This window comes from Budorcas taxicolor, chromosome 18 (genome assembly GCF_023091745.1).
Source record: "Budorcas taxicolor isolate Tak-1 chromosome 18, Takin1.1, whole genome shotgun sequence".
Taxonomy (NCBI): domain Eukaryota; kingdom Metazoa; phylum Chordata; class Mammalia; order Artiodactyla; family Bovidae; genus Budorcas; species Budorcas taxicolor.
The window spans coordinates 10394246-10418138 of record NC_068927.1 but is presented as its reverse complement, the minus strand read 5'-3'; the positions used below and the strand labels follow the sequence as shown (position 1 = coordinate 10418138).

At 45.0% G+C, this 23893-nt stretch overlaps 1 protein-coding gene across 1 annotated transcript in view; it reads right to left on the bottom strand.

The window, feature by feature from the left end:
• HSD17B2 (hydroxysteroid 17-beta dehydrogenase 2) overlaps positions 1-23893 on the bottom strand; it is a 92742-nt gene that overhangs the window by 9103 nt on the left and 59746 nt on the right. The window contains exons 2-3 of the mRNA XM_052656640.1: positions 19786-19998; positions 13710-13895 (exon numbers count right to left, since the gene is read on the bottom strand). Of these exons, the coding sequence (XP_052512600.1) occupies positions 13710-13895; positions 19786-19998 (399 nt within the window). The remainder of the gene's footprint in view (positions 1-13709; positions 13896-19785; positions 19999-23893) is intronic.

Here is a 23893-nt window from a genome sequence, read left to right as displayed (position 1 = left end):
ACTGGCCAATCATGATCTTGCATCCCCTGGCTATGGGTTGGGGCTGTGCATGTGACTTCAACTGAGCAGAGTCCTGATATAGATTGTGGAAGGGAGATAGCTTTATCATTTATTCCTGGATATCTACATGTGATAATGGTGAAATATCAGAACTCCTGGGGCCGTTTTAGTCACCACCTCACAGAAGGTAAGCAAAATAAAGTGGTGACAAGCGAGTTCAGGAAGCTAGAGGTGGAGGGTTGTGGACTGAAATGGAGATGGAGCTGGGGGAAGAGTTATGATGACCTTGAAGCTTGTTTGCAACTGTCAGTGAGCTCATAAACTCCTACTTCCTTCTTTAAGTTCCTTTGAGGTTTGGCCCTGTCACTTAAAAGAAAGAGTCCTGAAGCTTAACTAATGCAATTTCAATACAGAATCTGGCATCAAATATTAAGCTATGATTCCTGCTTGCCACATATTTAAGCTGCTTCTTATTGAAGTGATTAAATTAAGAGTTCAAAATCCAATTCCTTCCTTTGACCCGTGAGAAGGGCCAAAGAAGCTAAAGCAACTTGTTCAAACTCTCAACTCAGTTTGGACAGTTAGACTTGTCATTTCTTCACAGTTTTTAGAGATGAGGTATGCGTGGCCAGCTGGAAGCCAGGTTAGCAGAGGGCAGCAGTTAAGGGCTGGCTTCTGGAGCCAGCTGTGCCTGTGTTCAAAGTCAGTTAAAGTTAGGAAAACCAGTTCATGTTTATGCACCTGTCTTTTGATCTGTAAATTAGGAATAAGGGTAATACGTGTATCACAGGATGGTTGTGAAAGCTGAGTGAGTGTTTGGTACAAAACAGGCTCCCTAATAGACCTTCCTGTTATTTGCCCAGGCACTGGGTTGTTTAAAAGCTCCCTCAGGTGATTCCAGTGGTCAGATTTGGTTGTTAAATGCTTCTCAAGAACATCTCTGAATTTTTTCCATTTATTTCTGTCTTCCGGACGTGTAAATGTTAATACAGCTTGGGACCTGGGAAAACTGAGGTTTATGTTTCGGTGGTAGAAGTTGTGACTCAGAAGTTGGGTAGTGACCTGGCATTGCTGTCTTATCTTTGATCTAACTCTCAGAGATGTGGGTGGGGGCAGGGGGAGAGCAGGGGTAAGGTATGTTGCGTTTCAAGAGTCTGAAATTAAATCTAAGGCTATGCTGGAAGGAAGTGTTTCTTGTTCACATGTTTGGTTTTGATTGGTCTTGAGCTGTATGTGCCTTGGTCAAAATATATTTCCCTTACATTATGTTCACTGAAAGCATATCTTAAAAGGTTGCATTCTGTATGATTCCATCTATATTACATTCTTGAAATAAAATTATACAGATGGAGAATAGATTCGTGGTCGCCAGAAGTTGGAGCGAGAGTGTGGATATGGTCCTGAAAGGGATAGCTCAGGGGATCCCTTTGCTGAAACATTCTGTATTTCGATTCTGTTGGTGGTTTTAGAAATCTATGCATATGATGAAACTGCACAGAATTACACACCCACACATAAATGGGTGCAGATAAAACTGATGAAGTCTGAATAAGCTCTGTGCATGGTACTGATGGTTTTGATGTCACACTATAATTATGCAAAATGTTATCTTTAGGGAAGGCTGAGTGAAGGGCCAACAGGACTTCCCTGTACATTTCCTTGCAGCTTCCTGAGAATCTATACTTATTTCCAAATAAAAAAAATTTTAAAGGCATACTCTATTTAAGACATCTTAGGGAAAGAGAATTGCCTAGCTCCCATGTAGGTCTTTGGATGTACCAAGATCATAAGGTCTGTTAACATTTTGGTAAATAAAACTAAAAATTTAGGTGTTTTTTTTCTTTTTAAGCTTGTCTTTGGTGGCCCCTGGACTTCCCTGGTGGTTCATTGGTAAAGAATCCGCCTGCCAATGCAGGAGATGTGGGTTTTGATCCCTGGGTTGGAAAGATCTCCTGGAGAAGGAAATGGCAACCCGCTCCAGTATTCTTGCCTAGAGAATCCCATGGACAGAGGAGCCTGGCAGGCTACAGTCCATGGGATTGCAAAAGAGTTAGACATGATTTAGCAACTAAATAACAATAAATAGGAAGCCCCCAAATCAAGGTCTGGCTAATCTGAAACCTAAAAGATGAGCCCCCTAAGCACACCAGAGTGTGAAACGTTTCTGCTGAGGCTGCAAGCAAATTTAAAGTGACAGTGCCCTTGTTTGTCACTCCGTCCCACATGCACCCCCATCACATACATGGCTAACGCGAAAGCAAAACCTTGCCCTTAGAGGGATACTCGCTTAAGAGATACTAAAATTGAATGCTGGGGTTCCTGTCAATGGATTCTAAGTAGCCAGCGCTGGTAAACTGCCCAGAATATGGGGTGAGCTGTTATTAAGCAACTTAATGGAACACCCAGGCAACAATGGGACTTGTTTTAACCATCTGCATACAAACCTATGGACCATTTTGCTGCTGCTGTGGTTGCTAAGTTGCTAAGTTGCTAAGTCATGTCTAACATTTTGCAACCCCATGGACTGTAGCCCACCAGGCTCCTCTGTCTATGGGATCTTCCAGGCCAGAATACTGGCGTGGGTTGCCCTTTCCTCCTTCAGGGGATCTTCCCAACCCAGGGATCGAACCCTCATCTCCTGCATCGGCAGGCGGAATCTTTACCACTGAGCCAGCAGGGAAGCCCCAGGGACTCCTTCCATCCCTCACAACTGCAAACCAGCTATCTCCCCTTGGTGGAGCCACCAGGAGTGCAGCATCCCACCCCCTTCTAAATCTACCAGTCTCCCCTACCCAGTCTTTCTGCCTCGGGGAACTACTCAGTGACTCTGTTGTCTGGCAAGAACAAGCTCCGCACTCACACTTGTCATCAGCCTGGGGTTCCCTGTCTTGGACTTCATGGTGTAGAGGGAACCTTGAAGTTTCAATCCTGCAGCCTACAGAACTGTGAGGCCTTCCCCGACCCCCACCCCCACCCCCTAAGGTGGGGCTCAGTCCTAGTCTTTGCCTGACTCATTTGGTGCTGGACAAGCAACAGGTTAGTAACCTTTCTCCCAGTTCTAGCAGTCAAGTGCTCTTGAGGTCCTCTGAGGAAGCACAGGGCCTCAAAGGCTCCTCATATGCGCAACGATCCACACCTACCAGATCATCGTTTTCCTGACCAAAAGCTAACACACGGCTTTCCAAGTGGATGTCCTATAACACAGGGCGGAATAACTGCGACTTTTCAGCCCGAAGCTGCATAGGTAGGGTGTGATACTTTGATTTATAATAAATGTGTATTTGGTCATGGCCGTTGTTTCTGGCACTGGGCTTCTAAAGCCCCAGGAGCTTTCTAAGGCAGCGGTCCCCGGCCTTTTTGGCACCAGGGACTGATTTCATGAAAGATGATTTTTCCAGACAGAAGGTGGGGGGTGGGATGATTTCAGGATGATTCAAGCACATACATTTATTATGTGCTTTATTTCTGATCTAACCCCGCCACTAATCTGACAGGAGGTACTAGTCTCAGGGCTGGCTGTTGGGGACCCCTGCCCTAAGGGGCAGGAGCTGCAAAGGTTAGAGGAGATTTGTCGTGTTAATGAGGCAACCAACCAAACCCTCGCCTAAGGGTGGGGCTGGTGGCCACTGGATTCAACCTTGTGATTAGAGGGCTGGAACTTTTGGTTTTATCCCCACCTCCATCTCCAGTGAGGGGAGAGGGGAGATTGAGACCAATCATCAATGGCTAATGATGTAGTCAATCACGTGCTCTAATGAAGCCTCACGAAAGCCCCAAAGGAGGGGGTTGGGAGAGCTTCCAGGTCAGTGACCACATGGAGATTGGCTTTCAGAGAGCATGGAAACATCTCACCCTTTCCCCATGCCTTGCCCTGTGTAGCTCTTCATCCGGCTCTTGATCTGTATCCTTTAATATCCTTTGTAATAAACCAGTAATCCAGTGAGTTGAGCTGCTCTAGCAAATTAATCAGTCCCAACAACGGAGTAGTTGGTACCTCCGCTCTAGAGCCCATCAATCAGAAGCACAGATGATAACCTGGGCTTGTGAGCAGCATCCACTGTTTGTTTGTTTGCCCCCGTGTTTGCCTGATATGTCCTTGTTTGGTAACCTGGAAGAGTGAGAATTCAGAGAATTTACAGTAGAAGACCTGGGTACCAACCCTCATTCCATTGCTTACCAGCTGGATGACCCTGGGCTAGATGTGCTTAATCTAAAAGGAATTAGTCTCTGGATCTTGCAGATAGATGTTAGAACTGAATCCAAAGTGGGGATGGTGGGGGGGTGGGGGTGAGGGTTGGGGGGACAGTCCTATAGCACTGAGCCCTCAGCCAGCGGGACCTGATGCTATATCCAGGTAGAGAGCGTCAGAATTGAGTGGCATTGTAGGCACCCTGCTGGTATCTGAGCATTGCTTGTTGGTGTCGGGGAAACTCTTCTCTGTGATTTGGGACCAGGCGCAGGACACATTTATAGGGGTACCAGGGTCCCATATCCACAGCAGCTTTCTCATTCTCTAATATCTTCCCAAGACAGTACTCATGACCTTGTCTCGGGAGAAAGTAGTGAGGGCTCCCAGCTGGTTTCTGTTTCCTCCAAGGTCAAGTGAGTCAGTTCAACTAACAAAGTCCAGGGAATTCCCTGGCAGTCCAGGGGTTAGGGCTTCCCTGCCGAGGGCCAGGGTTCAATCCCTGGTCAGGGATCTAAGAATCCCCGCCTCCATCCTACTCCCCCAAAAAAGGAACAAAGTTCATGACGACATTGCACCTTTCCAACTCAAGAACACAGACCAGGGCTTCCATGGAGGTCCACCGGTTGAGATTCCATGCTTCCACTGCAGGGGTCATGGGCTTGATCCCCTGGCTGGGGAAGTTCTGCATGCTATGAAGTGCAGCCAAAAGGAAAAAAAACAAAAGGAACACCCAGGAGAGGTAGGTTTGCTTACCTCGTTCAGGTATGGATAACAGAAATCTGAGATTAAGAGCATCTCCCCAGTCCCTGGGGGTTTAACAGACTGTTCAATAACAAAAGAAATATCTAAGACCTTGTTCAAAGTGTGATTGAGAGGCAGCGGCAGCAGCTGGGAGTTTATTAGAAGTGCAAGCCCTCGAGTCCCACTCCAGACCCACTGAATCAGAAATTCTGCGGGTGAGAGCAGGAATTTTTTCTTACTGTGATAAAACACACAAAATGTAAAATTCACCATCTAACCCTTTTAAGGTGTATAATTCAGTGGCTTTTAGTATGTTTACAATATTGCACAACCAACAGCACTGTTTGGTTCTGTATTTTCAATGCCCCCAAAGGAAACCCCGTAACCATTAAGAAGTCACCTCTCACACCTTTTCCCTCCAGGCCCTGAGAACCACTAACCTGCTTTCTGTCTCTATGGGTTTGCCTGTGTTGGACATTTCACATAAATAGGACTGTCCCAACATGTGGCCTTTTGTGGCTGGCCTCTGTCACTTAGCGTGATCGTCTCAAGGTTCACCCTTCAGTGTATCAGCGCTTTGTTTCTTTTTGTGGATTAATAATATTCCACTGTGTGGACAGACCACATTATGTTCATCAGTTCATCAGTTGATGGACATGTGGATTGTTTCCACCTCTAGCTATTGTAAATAACGATGCTATGAAACCTGTGTACAAGTTTTTGTTTGAACACCTGTTTTCTGTTCTCTCAAGTGCACACTTAGGAGTAGAATTGCTGAGTCATACTGTAACTCTATGTTTAATTTATTGCTGCTGCTGCTGCTAAGTCGCTTCAGTCGTGTCCGACTCTGTGCGACCCCATAGACGGCAGCCCACCAGGCTCCCCTGTCCCTGGGATTCTCCAGGCAAGAACACTGGAGTGGGTTGCCATTTCCTTCTCCAATTTAATTTATTGAGTAACTGCCAAATGTTTTCCACAGAGGGTGCACCATGTTACATTCCCACCAGCAATTCAGGAGAGTTCCACTTCCTCCACATCCTGGCAGATCAAGCGTTGTTTTCTGATTTTTCGTGACATCACCCTACTGGGTGTGAAATATTACCTCATTGAAGTTTTGGCTTCTTGTCATTGTTTTTAAGTAGCCCTCTTGCTGATATTAATGCATCCAAAGTTTAAAAAACATTGTCCAGGGATGAGTAGCATTCACATAGGAACTAGTTACGAAATACAGACTCTTAGGCCCTCTCAGACCAATTCAGTCAAATCCTGCATTTTAACAGGCCGCCCAATGCAAAGAGCAGAGTCACTGGGAGAGACCCTGATGCTGAGAAAAATTAAAAGCAAAAGGGGGCGAGGGCAATAAGGATGAGATGGATGGCATTACCGACTCAATGGACATGAGTCTGAGCAAACTCGGGGAAATAGTGAAGGACAGGGAAGCCTGGCGTGCTGCAGTCCATGGGGTCACAGACAGTCAGACATGACTGAGCGACCAAACAGCAGCATCAACCAGGTGATCTCCGTGCACAGTGTTTGAGAAGCACTGATGCCGGCGACAGCCCTCAGCTGCTAACACTTCCTCATCATCTTAAACATACTAGAGTGAGGGTCTGTGGTTTTCTGTTTGTTTCGAGGTTTTTTTTGGCCCCCTCCCCATTTTTGCCTGGTATCTCCTTGTTTGGTAGTCGGGAAGAGTGAGAGAAACACAGAATTTGGAGTCAAGAAACAGACCTGGGTACCAACCCTGACTCAACTACTTAGCAGCTGGATGATCCTCGGCTAGAGTGTTCTTGATCTAAAAGGGATTAGTCTCTGCATCCTGTATACGTTAGAAATGAATGGCTTCAAGTATGTTAGCATCTAATTAAACTCAGCACGAAGACGTTCACTCCATCTTGCTCTCCCCTCTCCCACATTGTCCTATGCTTGCCCTGGCTAGTTTTAAGGAAGTAGATCTCATCTTTGGCTTCCTCTCACATTACTGAGCAGCTGAGACTGGCTGAATGATTTGCCAGATGATTCCCTTAAGGCAGCTAGTTCGGCAAGGGAAAAAAAACCCAGAAATCCAGGTATGATCCCATAGTCAATTTCTACCAACTCGGGCTTCCTGGTGGCTCAGTCAGTAAAGAACCTGCCCGCAGGACAGGAGACACGGGGTTCAATCCCTGGGCTGGAAGATCTGCTGGAGAAGGAAATGGCAACCCACTCCAGTATTCTCACCTGGGAAACCCCATGGACAGAGTTGCCTGGCGGGTTACAGTCCCTGGGGTCACAAGAGTTGGACACGACTTAGTGACTAAACCACCACATGGACTAAGTTAAACTGAACTCAAGGTTGGATCTGCCGATACCTAGAATTTGTAGACTTGTAAGACTCTCTGTGAGGCCAATGACTTGGGCGCAAAGTTTTTCACACATTTTTAAACAGCTTGATGTGATGGGTGTCAACTACAAATTGGCACTTGCCAAGATCGTTGCGAACAACTGAACAAGGGCATTCACCATCTGCCTCGGTGGAGGTTGAACCCTGCACTGTTGCAACTGTTGACCTTTAACACCCGCCGAGGGAGTTCAGGGTGGAGTAAGGCACTCTGTGCCCCTGAGGGCATGGGCCTTTAGATACATGTTTTAGGAACAGATTTTATAAGCTCAATCTTTGCATCTCCTCGTATCTAGAAAAGCAATAAATCCCTTCATGGTGACATCAGATCCTCTTGACTAGCAGAAACCTTTTTGTAAATGAATGCTTAATGGTATTGAGCTCCCCTCTTCACCAAAATCTTATACATTAGCCTTCCCCTACTACCTCTTTTGGAACAGTCTCTCAAAACTATCTGAGGTGCTGCCTTCCGGGCTGCAGTCCTCATTTTGCCCGCAATAAAACTCAACACGCAACTCTCAAGTTGTGCATCGTTTTAGTGAACTTGGGCAACCATTACTACCTCTCAGTAGAGAGATCCCTGTTGCTAGAGTGACTCCTGCAACTGTGCTAAGTGCTCAGAATCCACAGTGCATTTAGTTCCATGGTTGAGACTGGAAATTCTCAGCTGGGGGTGATTCTGCACCCCAACCCCACCCCCAGTGGACACGTGGTAATATCTGAAGGTTTCTCAGCGCTGTGGGTGGGTAATACTTACATCTAATGAATCAAGAACACGTGTTGCTAAACATCCTAGAGTGCATCAGACAGCCCCCCACAGAAAGAATTAGCCTCCCCAGAAATATCAGTAATGTGGAGGCTGGGAAATGCGGCCTTAGACTCGGGTGCTGTGTCACCCTGTCATGACAGAAGACGAAAGGGACCCATAGACAAGTGGGGTAGCCTGCCCTCAGGTCACCCAGCTAGTTTAATACAAGAGTGCAGTTCAGAGCACAACCGGCTCAAAATCCCTGAGGCCTGTGTCGTTTCGATAAGGTTTGCTTTTAGCTGTTCTCACTCAAGCGCAGCTTGCAGCATAACACAGGTATTTGCTCTGCAGTTTCTTAAGAGGACAGCTGGCCAGAAAGGACCTCAGACCTCTCAAACATAAAGATTTTTCACCTGCCCTTTGTCCCATCAATCAGAGAGTCTTGTCTCACTTCCTTCAATCCTTGGTTAAATATTTATCAAACTGCCTTGCCAGGATTTAGGTTAAAGAGCCATCCTATTCTGAGGGAGGAATGAGAAACGAACTTGCTTACAGGGCGGGGGGAAATGTCCTCCCGGGTAAATTGTGGTCAAATCTGGAAGTAGTATCCTATTGGGCTTATCTGCCCAGGAGCTATAGTGTGTGATAGGGAGCAGCAGGATGAAATGCCATGAGTGTCACAGTCAGGCGTGGTGATGCCAGCAGCGGGCGAGATGAAAAGCCACAGGGGCGCACAGAGCCAGCCTCTTCACGGCAGATGGCCTTCGAGTCTCTGACTCTGCTACATGCCAGGTTCAAGGCTGACGCTTAACTCCATGTCATTTCATCCCATCTCACCATGGCCCTAAGAAGCAACCATCATTTTTATCCCCTCTGTAAAATGCACAAGCTGCAACTCAGATTCAGAACTTTGTCCTGGGTCACTCCACTGTCAGCGAGAAAGACAGGCTCAAAACCCACCTAATTTATCCCCACTCAGCTTCCTGGCTTTCTCTCCTTTTTGAAACCTGATTCTACCTATATAGCTACATGCTGCCTCTCTTGTTCTTTCTCTTTGTTGTTGCTTTCTTTGGAGAGGGGGAGATGTAGGAGGAAGGGGTATATTCATAATGTGATCGACTGTTGTGTGCATCTCCTGGAGAAGTCTTTAAAGAAGAAATGTTTCTGCCCTGCCCCAATCCTGGAACTTCCTGTCTACAGGAGTGGTTATACTGACGCTCTTTACACCTGGGTATAGGGGTGAGGCTAAAGCTTACAGATTAGTAGGCAGAGGAACATGGTAGAGGTGATCCTTTGGGAAAAGCCTCTGACATGATGTTACCACAAGATCTTACCTAAATCAGTGGGAGAGGCAGTGACTTGGTGCATCAGAACATGGGGCCAAAGTTCAATTCCAGTTCTAGCTGGAGGGTTGGTTTATATAACTGTTCTGAAACTTGATTTTCACAACTGCAAAAGGAGGAGACTAATACTTTGCAGGGTTGTTGGGATCATATCTCTGATGGCATCCCCAAAATGCCTAAAACCTAATAGTTGTTTGTGTAATTGCTAAGTCATGTCTGACTCTGACCCCATGGACTATAGCCTGCCAGGTTCCTCTGTCCATGGGATTTTCCAGGCAAGAATACTGGAGTAGGTTGCCATTTCCTTCTCCACAATGCCTAATGGATGCTTCCTAATAATTATTACCATCTATTAGATATCTGCTATATGCCAGGCACTGCTCTAAGTACTTTAATATCAGTTCTATTGGTCACAACTGTCCACCTTCCAACCACTCTTTGACTCTGACCCTCTGGCCTCCCTCTTATAAGCATTCTTGTAACTGCATCAGACCCACCCAGATAACTCAGGATGATCTCTGCCTTTCAGATCCTTGACTCAATCATACCTACAAAGTCCCTTTTGCCAAGTAAAGTCACATGATTCAGGTCCAGGGAATCACAGCATGGATATATTTGAGAGATCATTATTCACTACCAGACCACTTGTCTATTCACAGTGTCCTGAGACACTGTCTTTGGGGTTACTTGCTATGCAGCCTTAGATAAGTGGAACAGAGTTATCAGTTCCAGCTTAGCTCCTCCTGGCTGATGCAAACTTCCATGATAAATCTACATGAGATTCTTGTCATGCAGAGGGTGGCTTAGGTGCCAGGCTCAAGACAACCTGAAGGGTCAGGGCAGCCAGGAGCTCCCGGGAGAACTTTGGAGAACACTTATTAGTGACTGGCGCTCTCTCTCTCGCCTTACCTCCATCTTCAAAATGAGAAAAAGACCAGCATGTACTCCCAAATAAGTACATTTTCTAAAATTACTATTACATTAGCTTTGCCAAGAGACTCATCGCCAAGCTGTCATCATCTTGGATGTTAATTTCTGTGGATTAGTAGTAGGCTATATACGGTCTTTTACACATCCCATGACTTTTCTGATTTTTGTGTTACAGTCTAGCTTCTTTTCTCCTTGCTTAAAATCTCTTCCATTGTTCTGCAAAACACTCACCAGCAAGCTGCAAGGAATTCTGCTGAATTCCTCTGCTCCTCGTCGATAAGGTAAACTGTATGCGTGGCTTAACATCTTTGGCTCCGGTCTTCTTACAAACGCCTGGGCTGTCAGGGACACATGCTTCCTGTCTGCTCTGATTTCATGCTACTGTTCTAACGACTTTATAAAATACCCTGGGTGATTTCTGAGTCCTGTAAATGAACCCACTGCTGGGTTTTCCCTGAAACATAAGGATTCGGAGCTGGGTGTGATGAAGGAAGACTCCACACATCCTGGTGGATGGAGTGAGAGGCTCCGGTGGGTGACTGGCTGAGAGCAAAGGAGAGAGAGGCACAGGGGTAAACAAACCAAAGAAAGCTCGAAGCTCTGAAACCTAAAGACCAGGAGATGAACGGAAAGAAGTTAAGAGAGCAAACTTTTGAGTTGCTACTAGCGAGTGTAGCTTCAAACATGTTGACTTGGTGATGATGGTAGAATAATGGAATGGAAATAATTAAGGCTAGGTGTAAAGGTTTTGCACATCTAGTGGTGAGAATAGGAGTGAGATGTGTGATTTAATACTCAAAAATTTTCCTCTAATGGAAACATGTGATAAGTGAAAGTGTTAGTTGCTCAGTCATGTCTGACTCTTTGCGACCCCATGGACTGTATCCCACCAGTCTCCTCTGTCCATGGAATTCTCCAGGCAAGAATACTGGAATAGGTAGCTATTCCCTTCTCCAGGGGATCTTTCCAACCCAAGAGTCAAACCAGTGTCTCCTGCATTGCAGACATACTCTTTACTGCCTGAGCCACCCGGGAAGCCCAAACATGTGACAAGTCAGTTCAAAGTCTTGGCTTAAGGACTGCCATGGTGGTCTAGAGGTTAAGACTCTGTGCTTCCAATGCAGGGGTGGCCAGGGAACTAAGATCCTACATGCCATGTGGCATGGCCAGTTTTTTTTTTTTCAAGGCTTAGAAAAGTTTTAGAGGCCAAGTTGAAGATGTATGAATGGATATCCTCGTAGTATAAATTCATCACTTATCCTTTCATTCATCCATTTTTCCATTCATTTGCACCCTTGCACTTTTTCATTTATTAATTGAGCTTTTACTTCATGCCAGACACTGGGCCCATAACAGATAGTGTGCATATTAGTGAAATGTGAAATAAAATCTTGTGAACGAATGAGCAGCTCAAAGTTGAGAAGAGAGGAAGAGAAAAACTTCCTTGTCACTGTGTCAAGCAAAAGGCAATGATAAGTCATTTCAGTAAATATTTGTTGAATGAATGAGGCAAAGCAGCATGTGAGACTTCTAGAAGTACCAGACTGAGGAAATCGAAGTTTTTGCAGAGGTCAAAAATGTAAAGGCTAAATTCAGAAGAAAGATAAGGGTGAAATACTGCCAATGTGTTTTCTCAGGATTGGTTTGCTTAAGCAAAAAAACTGGAAATATTTTGGGGTTCTCATAAAAGTTAAAATACAACACTCATTGCTCTTAACCATCTTAGACCTCTCTCTCTCCATCCTTTCCCCTCCTCCCTCCCTCTTTTCCTTCCTTCTTTCCTTCCTTCCTTGCAACTAGCAGCATTAATGTTTAAAGTGTTAGTTACTCAGTCGTGTCCAACTCTGAGACCCCATGGACTGTAGCCTGCCAGGCTCCTCTGTCCATGGGATTCTCCAGGCAAGAATGCTGGAGCGGGTTGTCATTCCCTTCTCCTGGGGATCTTCCTGACCCAGGGATTGTGCCTGGGTCTCCTGCATTGCAGGCAGATTCTTTACTGTCTGAGCCACCAGGGAAAGTAGCAATGTTAGCAACACACTCAAATAACTGTAAAGCTCAAGGAAGTTGCTAACTTAGAACCAGGGAAGAAAATATCAGGGACAATATCAATTGTCTAAAAAAAAAACCTTCCCCCTTGAAACATACAGAAACCCAAATCAGACGAACAAATAGTTGGACTTCTATTTTTTAAAAAAAATCTTACTCAGAACCAACTGATCTAACAGTGAAGATCGGCATTCCTCTATGCAAAGACAGGATCCTGGAGTTTAGAGCCCACCCTCTAGGCTTCCCACTTACCCATGCAGTGACTTCCCCAAACAACCCCCTGGACACCACTCAAAGCCTACTAAGGTTCTGAGGAACCCCAGTTTGTAGGTTTATCATCTATAGCCTTTACTATGCTGAGGTAGGTCCCTGCTATGCCCATATTTTGAAGAATTTTAATCATAAATGGGTGCTGAATTTTGTCAAAGTCTTTTTCTGCATCTATTGAGATTATCACATGGTTTTTATCTTCCAGTTTGTTAATATGGTGTATCACATTGATTGATTTGCATATATTGAAGAATCTTTGCATCCCTGGGATAAACCCAACTTGATCATGGGGAATGAGCTTTTTGATGTGTTGCTGAAATCGGTTTGCTAAAATTTTGTTGAGGATTTTTGCATCTATGTTCATAAGTGATATTGGCCTGTAGTTTTCTTTTTTGTGTTGTCTTTGTCTGGTTTTGGTATCAAGAACCCCAGTTTGGAAATATCTATTCTAGGAGAAAGAATTTGACATCACTTGCATGAGCATTTTTTTATGGAAGAGAGATGTTAAACCCTTGACTTGTTAACTATCTGCCCTTTGAAATGGAGAGAGATGAGCCATCAAATGTCACACCCTGTCCCAACTATCTTGAGATTGCAAAACGATGGGAATAATCTTATGGAAAGTGCTAGTTGGCAGCCAACAGAGATATGGAGCACCGACAGTGCCAAAAGAGTGAAGACATGTGCCTACTCATTGTCCAAGGAAGGACAGAGAGTGCAGATGCTGGGAGGCTGGAAAACACAGGTCCTCCCTCGGTCACGCTGACGTGAACTGTATGCAGGGTTTCCTGGCCAGATCTAGGGAGCTTGTGCATTAGCAGTCACGCTGTGAGGATATGTGAGAGCCCTAAATCCCCAGTAATGAACAGGTGAGTTAGAAGAGAGGTAAGAGTCAGTACCAGGAAGGTTTTGTACTAAGATCAACGGCAAACACAGGATTGGACTAATCTTCATCCAGCCCTGCATGAGAGTCCTGTCTTCTTGTTCAGCCCACAAAGAATGCTACAAGCTGCATCTTGTAGGACTGGCATCCACGGCCTTGTGGGGAAAAGGCAAGCTCACCTGCCATGCTGCTGATGTTCACCAGCCTCCCCTTGGATTTTCTAAGAAGAGGCAGAAATGCCTTCGTGACTTCCACGGCCCCGAAGAAGTTCACGGCCATGCATCGTTTGTATTCGGTCATGGGAATGAGTTCCCCATCGGTTGGTAAGCCAAGGACTCCAGCGTTGTTGATCACAGCCCACAGTCCTGAGGACAGAAAGGAACAACTCTGAGATGGGGCTCTACCAAGAGAGCGGGATGATTTTTAATCCTTCAAGCTCCTAAGTCAAAAGGACCCATTTGAGACTTGAGATCTGGGCAAGAGATCACTTCAACTCTCACACCTTTGTCTTGGGGTTTTCCTGGAGGTCCAGTGGTTAAGACCTCACCTTCCAATCGAGGGGGGTGTGGGTTCAATCCTTTGTTAGGGAACTAAGATCCCACATGCCTCATGGCCCAAGCCAAAACATAAAACAGAAGCAATACCGTATCAAATTCAATTAAGAGTTTAAATATGGTCCACATTTTTTAAAAAGCCTTGAAAAGGGAAAAACCTTACTCTTCTTGAATACTTGTGAAATATTAAGAAATGGTTTTATGGAGGTATATTCTCTTGCCTCAAAGTTTATTCCAAGTCTGCCTCGAGTTTCTCCCTCAAAGGAGCATGTGGAGACAGAATGATGTCTCTAGGACATGCAGATTTAATGTGGCTTACCTGCAGTGCAACAAAACAAGATTCTGTCTTCCTTTTCCTTTGACTAGAAAAGTTCCCCTAGTACAGGGAAACAGGAAAACTAGGGCAGAAATGCCAAGAGCTAAGAAGACTGCAGAGTCCTTGAGCTCTGCTCCCTTCCCCAGTCAGCCTGAACCCCTTGACTGACTGGAGCCACAAGGAGAGCTTGTTCACACACAGGTGGCTGGGATCCAGCTCCAGAGAAGCTGACTGGGGATGCCTGGGGTGAGGCCTGACAATCTGCATTTCCAGCAAGTTCCCAGGTGATGCTGACACCACAAGCCTGGACTTTACTTGGAGAACCAGTGTCCACAACTGGTGATTTTTCAGCCTTGACTGCACATTAAAATCATCTGGGGAACTTTTTAAAACCCTGACACCCAGGCCATACCACAGCCAATTAGATCAGCAACGGTGGGGTAGGAAAGAAAAGGGATCTTGGCATTAGCCACTTTTTAAATTCCCTACATAGATGATTCCAGTGTACAGCCAAGCTTCGGAGTCACTGCCCTAAATGGCAGGAGAGTGGTAACCCAGAAACCCCACGTGCTTTGTGGGGAGGAGGGTCTGGAGCACAAGTGAGTCACCTGGGAGAAACAGAGGCGACAGGATCTGGGGCATGTTCTGCTAGATAGACCTGAAGCAGATGCTCTGAGTTCCCTGAGCCACTGCAGGGTTTAGACCAGTGGTTCTCAAGGTATGGTCCAGACCAGCAGCAACAACTGGGAACTTGTTAGAAATGCAAATACTGGAGCCCCATCTCAGACCTGCTGGATCAGAAACTGATGATCAGAAATTACTGTTGAAGCTCAGCATTGTGACATAACATGCCCAAGTGTGAGCTGCATGCCCATGTGTGAGAACCACAGGGATACAGAGGAGCAGAATGAGGCTCCATGCTAGGAAAGGCACAGAAATGGCAGCAAACACCAGCCCTAACTTCAAAGAGGCAAGTAGCAGCCAACCTGCATGAGGACTGGACAGAGTATTGGACATCTCAGCAGAGTCCAGCATGAAGCACTGGCCATCAAAGATGTAATGTTCCGTCCCTAGGAATTTAGGATGCCACCCTGGGGGAATGAGAGAAAGCTCCAAACGACTGAAATGGTTTTCGCCATGTGGCTCAAGATAGAAATTGAGTTGACTTATAGAAAATAAAGTTACATTTCTTGCACAGCTGAGTTGGTGGTCTGACATTTACATGCAGTAATGACTGGGAGCTGTAAGTGAGAGGATGCCTGGCACACAGTAAGAGCTCTACAGCTATTAGGAGGTTGGTGATAGGAGGAGAGGATGCCTCCAGCTAATGCCTCCAAGTGATGGTTTTAATTGACTCAGCCTGATGCATACCTTTGACCAGTCAAACATACAGGCGGCAGCTTGAGAATGCCCTATGACAGGGACCAGCAAACATATCCTGTAAAAGGCTGGATAGTAAATGCTTTAACATTGCAAGTCCTACTCACTCAACTCTGCCATTACAGTGTGAGCAGCCACAGCAATCTGTAAATCAACGGGAGTGGCTGCGTCCCAATAAAATAATAGGGATGTTGACATTTGTATCCCATAGAATTTTTAGGTGTCCAAAAAATCTTCTTCTGATTTCTTTTAACCATTTGAAAATATAAACATGATCCTGAGCTCACAGGATATACAAAAACAGGTGGCAGATCTATATAATAATCGATATACCTTTATAAAATACTCTTTAAATGACAAAGTTAAAGAGATAGAGAGCAGGTTAAGGATGAGAATATGGCTCTTCAGAGGTAACGTGAGAGGGTCTGGTGGTGATGGAACAGTTCTGTATTTTGAGTGGGGTGATCTTGCACAAAACTATTATGCTAACATTATGAAATTGTGAGCAAGCATACACACACACACACGCACACATGCACTTGCATGTATAGCTGATGAAATCTGAATGAACTCAGGGGATTACACCAATGCCAGTTTCCTGGTTTTGATATTGTACTATAGTTACGCAAGGTATTAACACTGGGGGAGGCTTGGCAAAGAGTGAATCTACTATTTTTCAAAATAAAATGTTAAAAAAAAACAAAGAGGCAGGGCCACAGCTTGCCAACCCCTGCCATAGAATTCTAAGCTGGCCAATAAACCTATTATACCCGTAGGGCTTCATAATAGTTTTTTAAAAATTAATATTAGTAACGAACAAAGGGATTCCCCGATGGCTCACGTTAAAAGAATCCACCTGCCATACAAGCAACACAGGAGACACAGGCTCAATTCCTGGGTCAGGAAGATCCACCTGGAGAAGGGCACAGCAACCCACTGCAGTATTCCCGCCTGGAGAATCCCACACACCAAGGAACCCGCCAGGCGATAGTCCATCGCGGGTCACAAAGAGCCAGACACGACTGAGTACGCAGATACCAGGGCAATAACGAACAATGTGTTCATCCCAATTTTAAAATCTGCTATGGAGGGACACCGCACAGTTGCTGGCCCTCTTACAGGAGCTGAGGTTTTCTGGTTTATCCACGTGGCCCAGAGGGTTCTTTAGCAAACATCCTTCTTCGTGATTTTAAATGAACCTGTTCTACTGCTCCACTTTCTGTTTGACTTGAGAGGCTGAAGTCAAGAGAGACCTCGAGAACAGGTAATTCTGTATTGGTGTTGAATTGGTATATTGGTAACTCTGCCTCAGTAAGGACTGTTCTCCAGAACGCAGGTCCCAAAACAGCATGTAAAGTGTTTTCCAAATGCTCACACCTTGGAAAGCGTACTGATTGGATCCTTTCATCCCAGGACACTGGCATTGTTACTGGCATTTCAAGAAGTACTTCTTTATCATTCACTATGACCAACACTGTCCCGCTGGGCCTCTCTAGATGGTGTTTATTGAATATCTCCTAACAAGACACCATCAGGTCTATAAAAGGGACAGCAAAAGACAAGGCCAGGAAAATGACCTTTCTAGAAAACAACTGTATTAGTTTCTTTTTTTCTGGGTAGATCAGCTGTGAAGAGGATACAAGGAGGAAGTCCTTGAGGCCTTCATGGAAAACCCCCAAGTGAAGCCAGAACAGGAGAAAGCAAAGCTGATTAAGAGAGGCTGGGTCCTGATGACATTGCCTGAGTGCCTGGATCCAGACATGCCTGAAACCAACCGGTCCTATTAGTTATGTAAGCAAAATGCATTCCCTTTATGCAAAGAGCTGACTCATTTGAAAAGATTCTGATGTTGGGAAAGATTGAAAGCAGGAGGAAAAGGGGACAACAGAGGATGAGATGGTTGGATGGCATCGCTGACTCCATGGACACGACTTTGGTAAACTCTGGGAGTTGGTGATGGACAGGGAGGCCTGGGGTGCTGCAGTTCATGGGGTCACAAGGAGTCAGACACAACCGAGTGACTGAACTGAACTATGAATCTTCTTTCTTAACATCTGAACTGAACTATGCTTAGCAGCTTTGAATTGGTTATGTCACTTGTATCTGAAAGAATCCTGATGGAAACATAGTTTTGGTTCTTAACAAACCTGTGGTGAGGAGTGGGAGATGGACATATTTGTACAATAATCTAGTAATGAGGGTATGTGCACAGGGTAAAGAGTGAGTTTCCAGAAGAGGAAGTGAATGATGTAGCCTGGATTGCTGTTATGTTTGAGCTAGATCACCTGTAGAGTGTGTGGTTGGACAAAGGCAAAAGTCTAGAGAAATGAAGTGAAGGCAAGAGGGAAGTATGGATAAGAGGAAGCTGAAAGTACAAAGTCATGAACTAGAACATTCTATTCTGGAAACCGTTCATCATTTACTGAGTGGAACAGCAGATACTGCAAATGAAGGTTTTGGCAAGGGCTATTCTCCTGAAAGGTCTTAGAATCCCTGTGAAGGTGTTTGACAGTGAATGGAGGACCACAGAACCGTTCAGTGAGACAAAGCATATGCCTGGCTCATGGGAGGAGCCCAAGACACGGAGGCTCAGTTTATCAAAGGAGATGGATGATACTCTAAGACGTGCACATTGTAAAGACCATTCTCCATCTGGAAAGCAATGGGGAAGGAAATTCTATTACAAAGCTCAGGTGGGAGATGAGGGTCCCAGTTAAACCATAGCTACCCCTGGATAATAAGAAGGGGCGGGATGATAAAGATCTAGGACATAGAATTGACAGGACTCAGGACCAACAGGATGCAGAAATCAAGGGTAAACTGCAGGCCTAAGTGACCCCAGGTTGTTTGGCTTGAATGACTGATTAGCTGGCAGTGCCTGGGCTTCCCTGGTGGCTCAGACAGTAAAGAATTCACCTGCAGGATACCTGGGTTTGAACCCTAGGTTGGGAAGATCCCCTGGAGGAGGGCATGGCAACCCACTCCAGTATTCTTGCCTGGAGAATCCCCCTAGACAGAGGAGCCTGGCGGGCTACCGTCCATGGGGCCACAGAGTCAGACATGACTGAGCAACTAAGCACAGCTGGTGTCTGAGCCAGTGCCTCAGTCGTCGGATGCAGGAGGGGAAACTGATTTGCAGACTAGAAGCAAAGGAAATAAGGAGGTCCGTTTTTGACAAATTGAGGCGGAATATCTGGTAACCAGTTGTATATGCCTATAGGTCCTGACATTGTAAAAAGGGCTAGGTTGTTAACACAGATTCAGAAATTACTGGATTAAATGGCAGTGTTTCTCAACTCTGGCAGAATATTAGCATTGCTGGAGGACCTTTAAAATGTGTTAATACCTGGGACCCCCAAATGGAATCTTTTTTATAGTGGACCTTCCCAGCAAAAGGAGAGCACAAGTACCAGCCTCGCTGCAGAAGGATCTGCTGAGTTACTGTCTGTAGATACTGACTTAACCTGCTGGGGAAAAGTCCCCAGGCCTCGTGGGAATCACAGACGTGTGACCTGTGCTTCAGAAAGATCTCAAGCTTCGTTTAATTTTCCACTGGCATTACCTTAACATTTTGTAAACAAGGGGCCCCACATAACTTGCAGTTTTGCAAAGGATTCCAAAGAGCTTGGCTGTGAAGAGAGAGGAAGAGGAAGGCAGGGGCTAAGGGAAGACAGCCATTATGAAGCTACTTCAATTCTAATATATGTTAGTATCAGTAAGAGGAAAGACATGTGGAGGGGCAGCAAGTAACAGGAGAGTGACTGAGCAGAGGTTGGAGGGAAAGAGATGGAGAATTCTGTAAGTTCCGAGGAAGGACCATGCCTAACTCCTTCCCAATGTCTTCATATATGCAAGAGGTCCCAGCGAGGGGCAGGGGCTCAGCGCAGGGGTCTCCAGGTGCCATCAGAGACTAGAGAGAAGTGGTAATTAGAGGCTAGAACCAGTCTCTGGCATTTGCAAGGAGGGTGGAGGGCAGCCAAGGACACAGGTAGCTGAAGGCAGTACCTTTGTTCTGCACCTTCTCCTTCACTTTGCTGTAGGCCTCTTGTATCTCCTGCGTGTTGGTGATGTTCAGCTGGAGCACAGAGAGATGCTTGGAGCAGGTTCTTCGTAATTCCTCTGCTCCAGACCCCTGTTCATCCAGAACTCCGGCAAATACAGTGAAGCCCAGCTCGTCCAGATACTTGGCCAAACCATGGCCAAACCCAGAATCGCAACCTGCAAGGGGCCAAAGCAATACAAAATGGGCTCAGACTAAAATGGCAGGAGAAGTTGTTGAAGAAAAACTCACTGCATGCTGTTCATGATGGTCCATGCTCTATGTAGAGAGTGGGTCTTGAGGACGTTTTCTCCTTTGCTAAGTGGAAAATGGGAAGAATTTGAGGTGGGGACATACACGGAAGGAGAAATGCTGATGAAAGGAAGTGGTCCAGGTGGCCAAAGAATGTAGCAGAGAAAACTAAGATATCGGACAGAAGCTTTTTTACTCATCTCTACGTGTAGTGTTTGATGTAATAACCTCCATCACTGCATACAATCTTCAGTAAAATTTTCATTGCAAACTAATAGGTTGGAGTTGGGTTTTCTTTTTAAAGATATAACAAAAGGTCAGATCCTGCTTCAAAGTGGACCCAGGACAATAGCAGGGCCTACACACAGGGTCCAATTCCTTCTGAATTATGAAAGATGAAGACTCCCAGCCACCTGCCCTGCTCACCTCCTTGAAGCTTTCCCCTAGACATGGCCTTCTCCCAAACCACTGAACCCTAGGAAGACACCTGCAACAGAAACCAGATAGCAACCCCTAAGGGCACTGCTTTGTGAAATCAGAGGATAAGATCATGTGCAAAACATATGTCAAATCTCAGAATTTTTTTTTCACTAATCAGAAAAAGTCCATTCCTGTAAACGCTAGAAGGAATTTGGTCCGTGTTCTTCAGAGAACACAAATACACAGTTACTTTTTTCCAATCCAAATTTCTTGCCTGCTTTAGTTGGATCCTTTAAGGTAACTTTTTTGAGTTACCTTTTTTGAGTTCTAGAAGGTCTTGTAGGTCTTCATAGAACCGTTCAACTTCAGCTTCTTCAGCATTACTGGTTGGGGCATAGACTTGGATTACCGTGATATTGAATGGTTTGCCTTGGAAACCAACAGAGGTCATTCTGTCATTTTTGAGATTGCATCCAAGTACTGCATTTCAGACTCTTTTGTTGACTATGATGGCTACTCCATCTCTTCTAAGGGATTCTTGCCCACAATAATATATATAATGGTCATCTGAGTTAAAGTCACCCAAAAAAGATGTCCTTTTCATTATAGGGGACTGGAATGCAAAAGTAGGAAGTCAAGAAATACCTGGAGTACTGGAAAAATTTGGCCTTGGAGTACAAAACGAAGCAGGTCAAAGGCTAATACAGTTTTGCCAAGAGAACTCACTGGTCTTATCAAACACCCTCTTCCAACAACAGAAGAGAAGACTCTACACATGGACATCACCAGATGGTCAATACCAAAATCGGATTGATTATATTCTTTGCAGCCAAAGATGGAGAAGCTCTATACAGTCAGCAAAAACAAGACTGGTAGCTGACTGGATCAGATCATGAATTCCGTATTGCCAAATTCAGCCTTAAATTGAAGAAAGTAGAGAAAACCACTAGACCATTCAGGTATGATCTAAATCAAATTCCTTACAATCATACAATGGAAGTGACAGATAGATTCAAGGGATTAGATCTGATAGAGAGAATGCCTGAAGAACTATGGACAGAGGGTCACGACATTGTACAGGAGGAAGTGATCAAGACCATCCTCAAGAAAAAGAAAGGCAAAATGGTTGTCTGAGGAGGCCTTACAGATAGCTGAGAAAGAAGAGAAGCTAAAAGCAAAGGAGAAAAGGAAAGATATACCCATTTGAATGCAGAGTTCCAAAGAATAGCAAGGAGAGATAAGAAAGCTTTCCTCAGTGATCAATGCAAAGAAATAGAGAAAAATAATAGAATGGGAAAGACTAGAGATCTCTTCAAGAAAATTAGAGATACCAAGGAGGATATTTCATGCAAAGATGGGCACGATAAAGGACAGAAATGGTATGGACCTAACAGAAGCAGAAGATATTAAGAAGAGGTGGCAAGAATACACAGAAGAACTGTACAAAAAAGATCTTCACTACCCAGATAATCACAACGGTGTGATCACTCACCTAGAGCCAGGCATCCTGGAATGCGAAGTTAAGTGGGCCTTAGGAACATCACTACAAACAAAGCTAGTGGAGGTGATGGAATTCCAGTGGAGCTGTTTCAGATTCTAAAAGATGATGCTGTGAAAGCACTGCACTCAACATGCCAGCAAATTTGGAAAACTCAGCAGAGGCCACACGACTGGAAAAGGTCAGTTTTCATTCCAATCCCTAAGAAAGCCAATGCCAAAGAATGCTCAAAATACCACACAATTGCACTCATCTCACAAAATAGCAAAATAGTGCTCAAAATTCTCCAAGCCAGGCTTTAACAATATGTGAACTGTGAAGTTCCAGATGTTCAAGCTGGATTTAGGAAAGGCAGAGGAACCAAAGATCAAATTTCCAACATCTGTTGGATCATCGAAAAAGCAAGAGAGTTCCGGACAAACATCTACTTCTGCTTTATTGACTACACCAAAGTCTTTGTGTGGATCACAACAAACTGTGGAAAATTCTGAAAGAGACAGGAATACCAGACCACCTGACCTGCCTCCTGAGAAATCTGTATGCTGGTCAAGAAGCAACAGTTACAAATGGACATGGAACAATGATTGGTTCCAAATAGAGAAAGGAGTACATCAAAGCTGTATATTGTCACCCTGCTTATTTAACTTATATGCAGAGTACATCATGAGAAATGCTAGGCTGGAGGAAGCACAAGCTGGAATCAAGATTGCCCGGAGAAATATCAACAACCTCCGATATGCAGATGATACCACCCTTATGGCAGAAAGTGAAGAAGAACTAAAGAGCCTCTTGATGAAAGTGAAAAAGGAGAGTGAAAAAGTTGGGTTAAGACTCAACATTCAAAAAACTAAGTTCATGACATCTGGTCCCATCACTTCATGGCAACTAGATGGGGAAACAATGGAAATAGTGAGAGACTTTATTTGGGGGGGCTCCAAAATCACTGCAGATGATGACTGCAGCCATTAAATTAAAAGACGCTTGCTCCTTGGAAGAAAAGCTATGACCAAGTTAGAGAGCGTATTAAAAAGCAGAGACATTACTTTGCCAACAAAGGTCCGTCTAGTCAAAGCTATGGTTTTTCCACTAGCCTTGTATGGGTGTGATGCTGGGAAAGATGGAATGCAGGAGGAGAAGGGGATGACAGAGGATGAGATGGTTGGATGGCATCACCTACTCAATGGTCATGAGTGTGAGCAAGCTCTGGAATTTGGTGATAGATAGGGAGGCCTGGTGTGCTGCAGTCCATGGGGTCGCAAAGAGTCAGACACTCCTGAGTGACTGAAATTAACTGAACTTAAGGTAAATTTAGATAATTCTGTTTCATTAATGTGGAACGGGATATGAATTCCGATCTTGGGATGCAGGCACTTAACCAAATAATCAAGCTATCTACAATGATGGTTTATTTGAAACAGTTCTTCTGAGCATGAGGCTTCTTTCTTGCAACAAATGAGTAAGGACTCAAAGGGGCAGGAGAAGTACTCCTCAGTGTGAGAGTCACAGACAGTTCATCCTTCTATAGTTAGCTTAGGAGAAAAAAGTGAAGAACCCACTGTAGCAGGAAGAAGCAAGAGTCTTCCAGGGCCTGACATTTGATTAATTATTGAAATTCCATTGTTTTTCCATGGCAGAACGTATGGCAGAAACTTGGGAACGTGCATGCCTGAAGCCAGGTTACTCTTATGTTCCATAACTATGTTACTTGCAGTGCCACAGAAGTTGGCTGTGCCCCAGACAAACGGGGTGCTGGTCTGTTCCCACAAACCTTTGTCCCAGTCTTCATGGCAAGGAGGGCACTGCCATGTGCTCTCAGCCAGTCTCTTGTCCAAGGTTGCTGGTTTGGTTGACTCAGTTCAGTTCAGTCGCTCAGTTGTGGCTGACTCTTTGCAACCCCATAAACA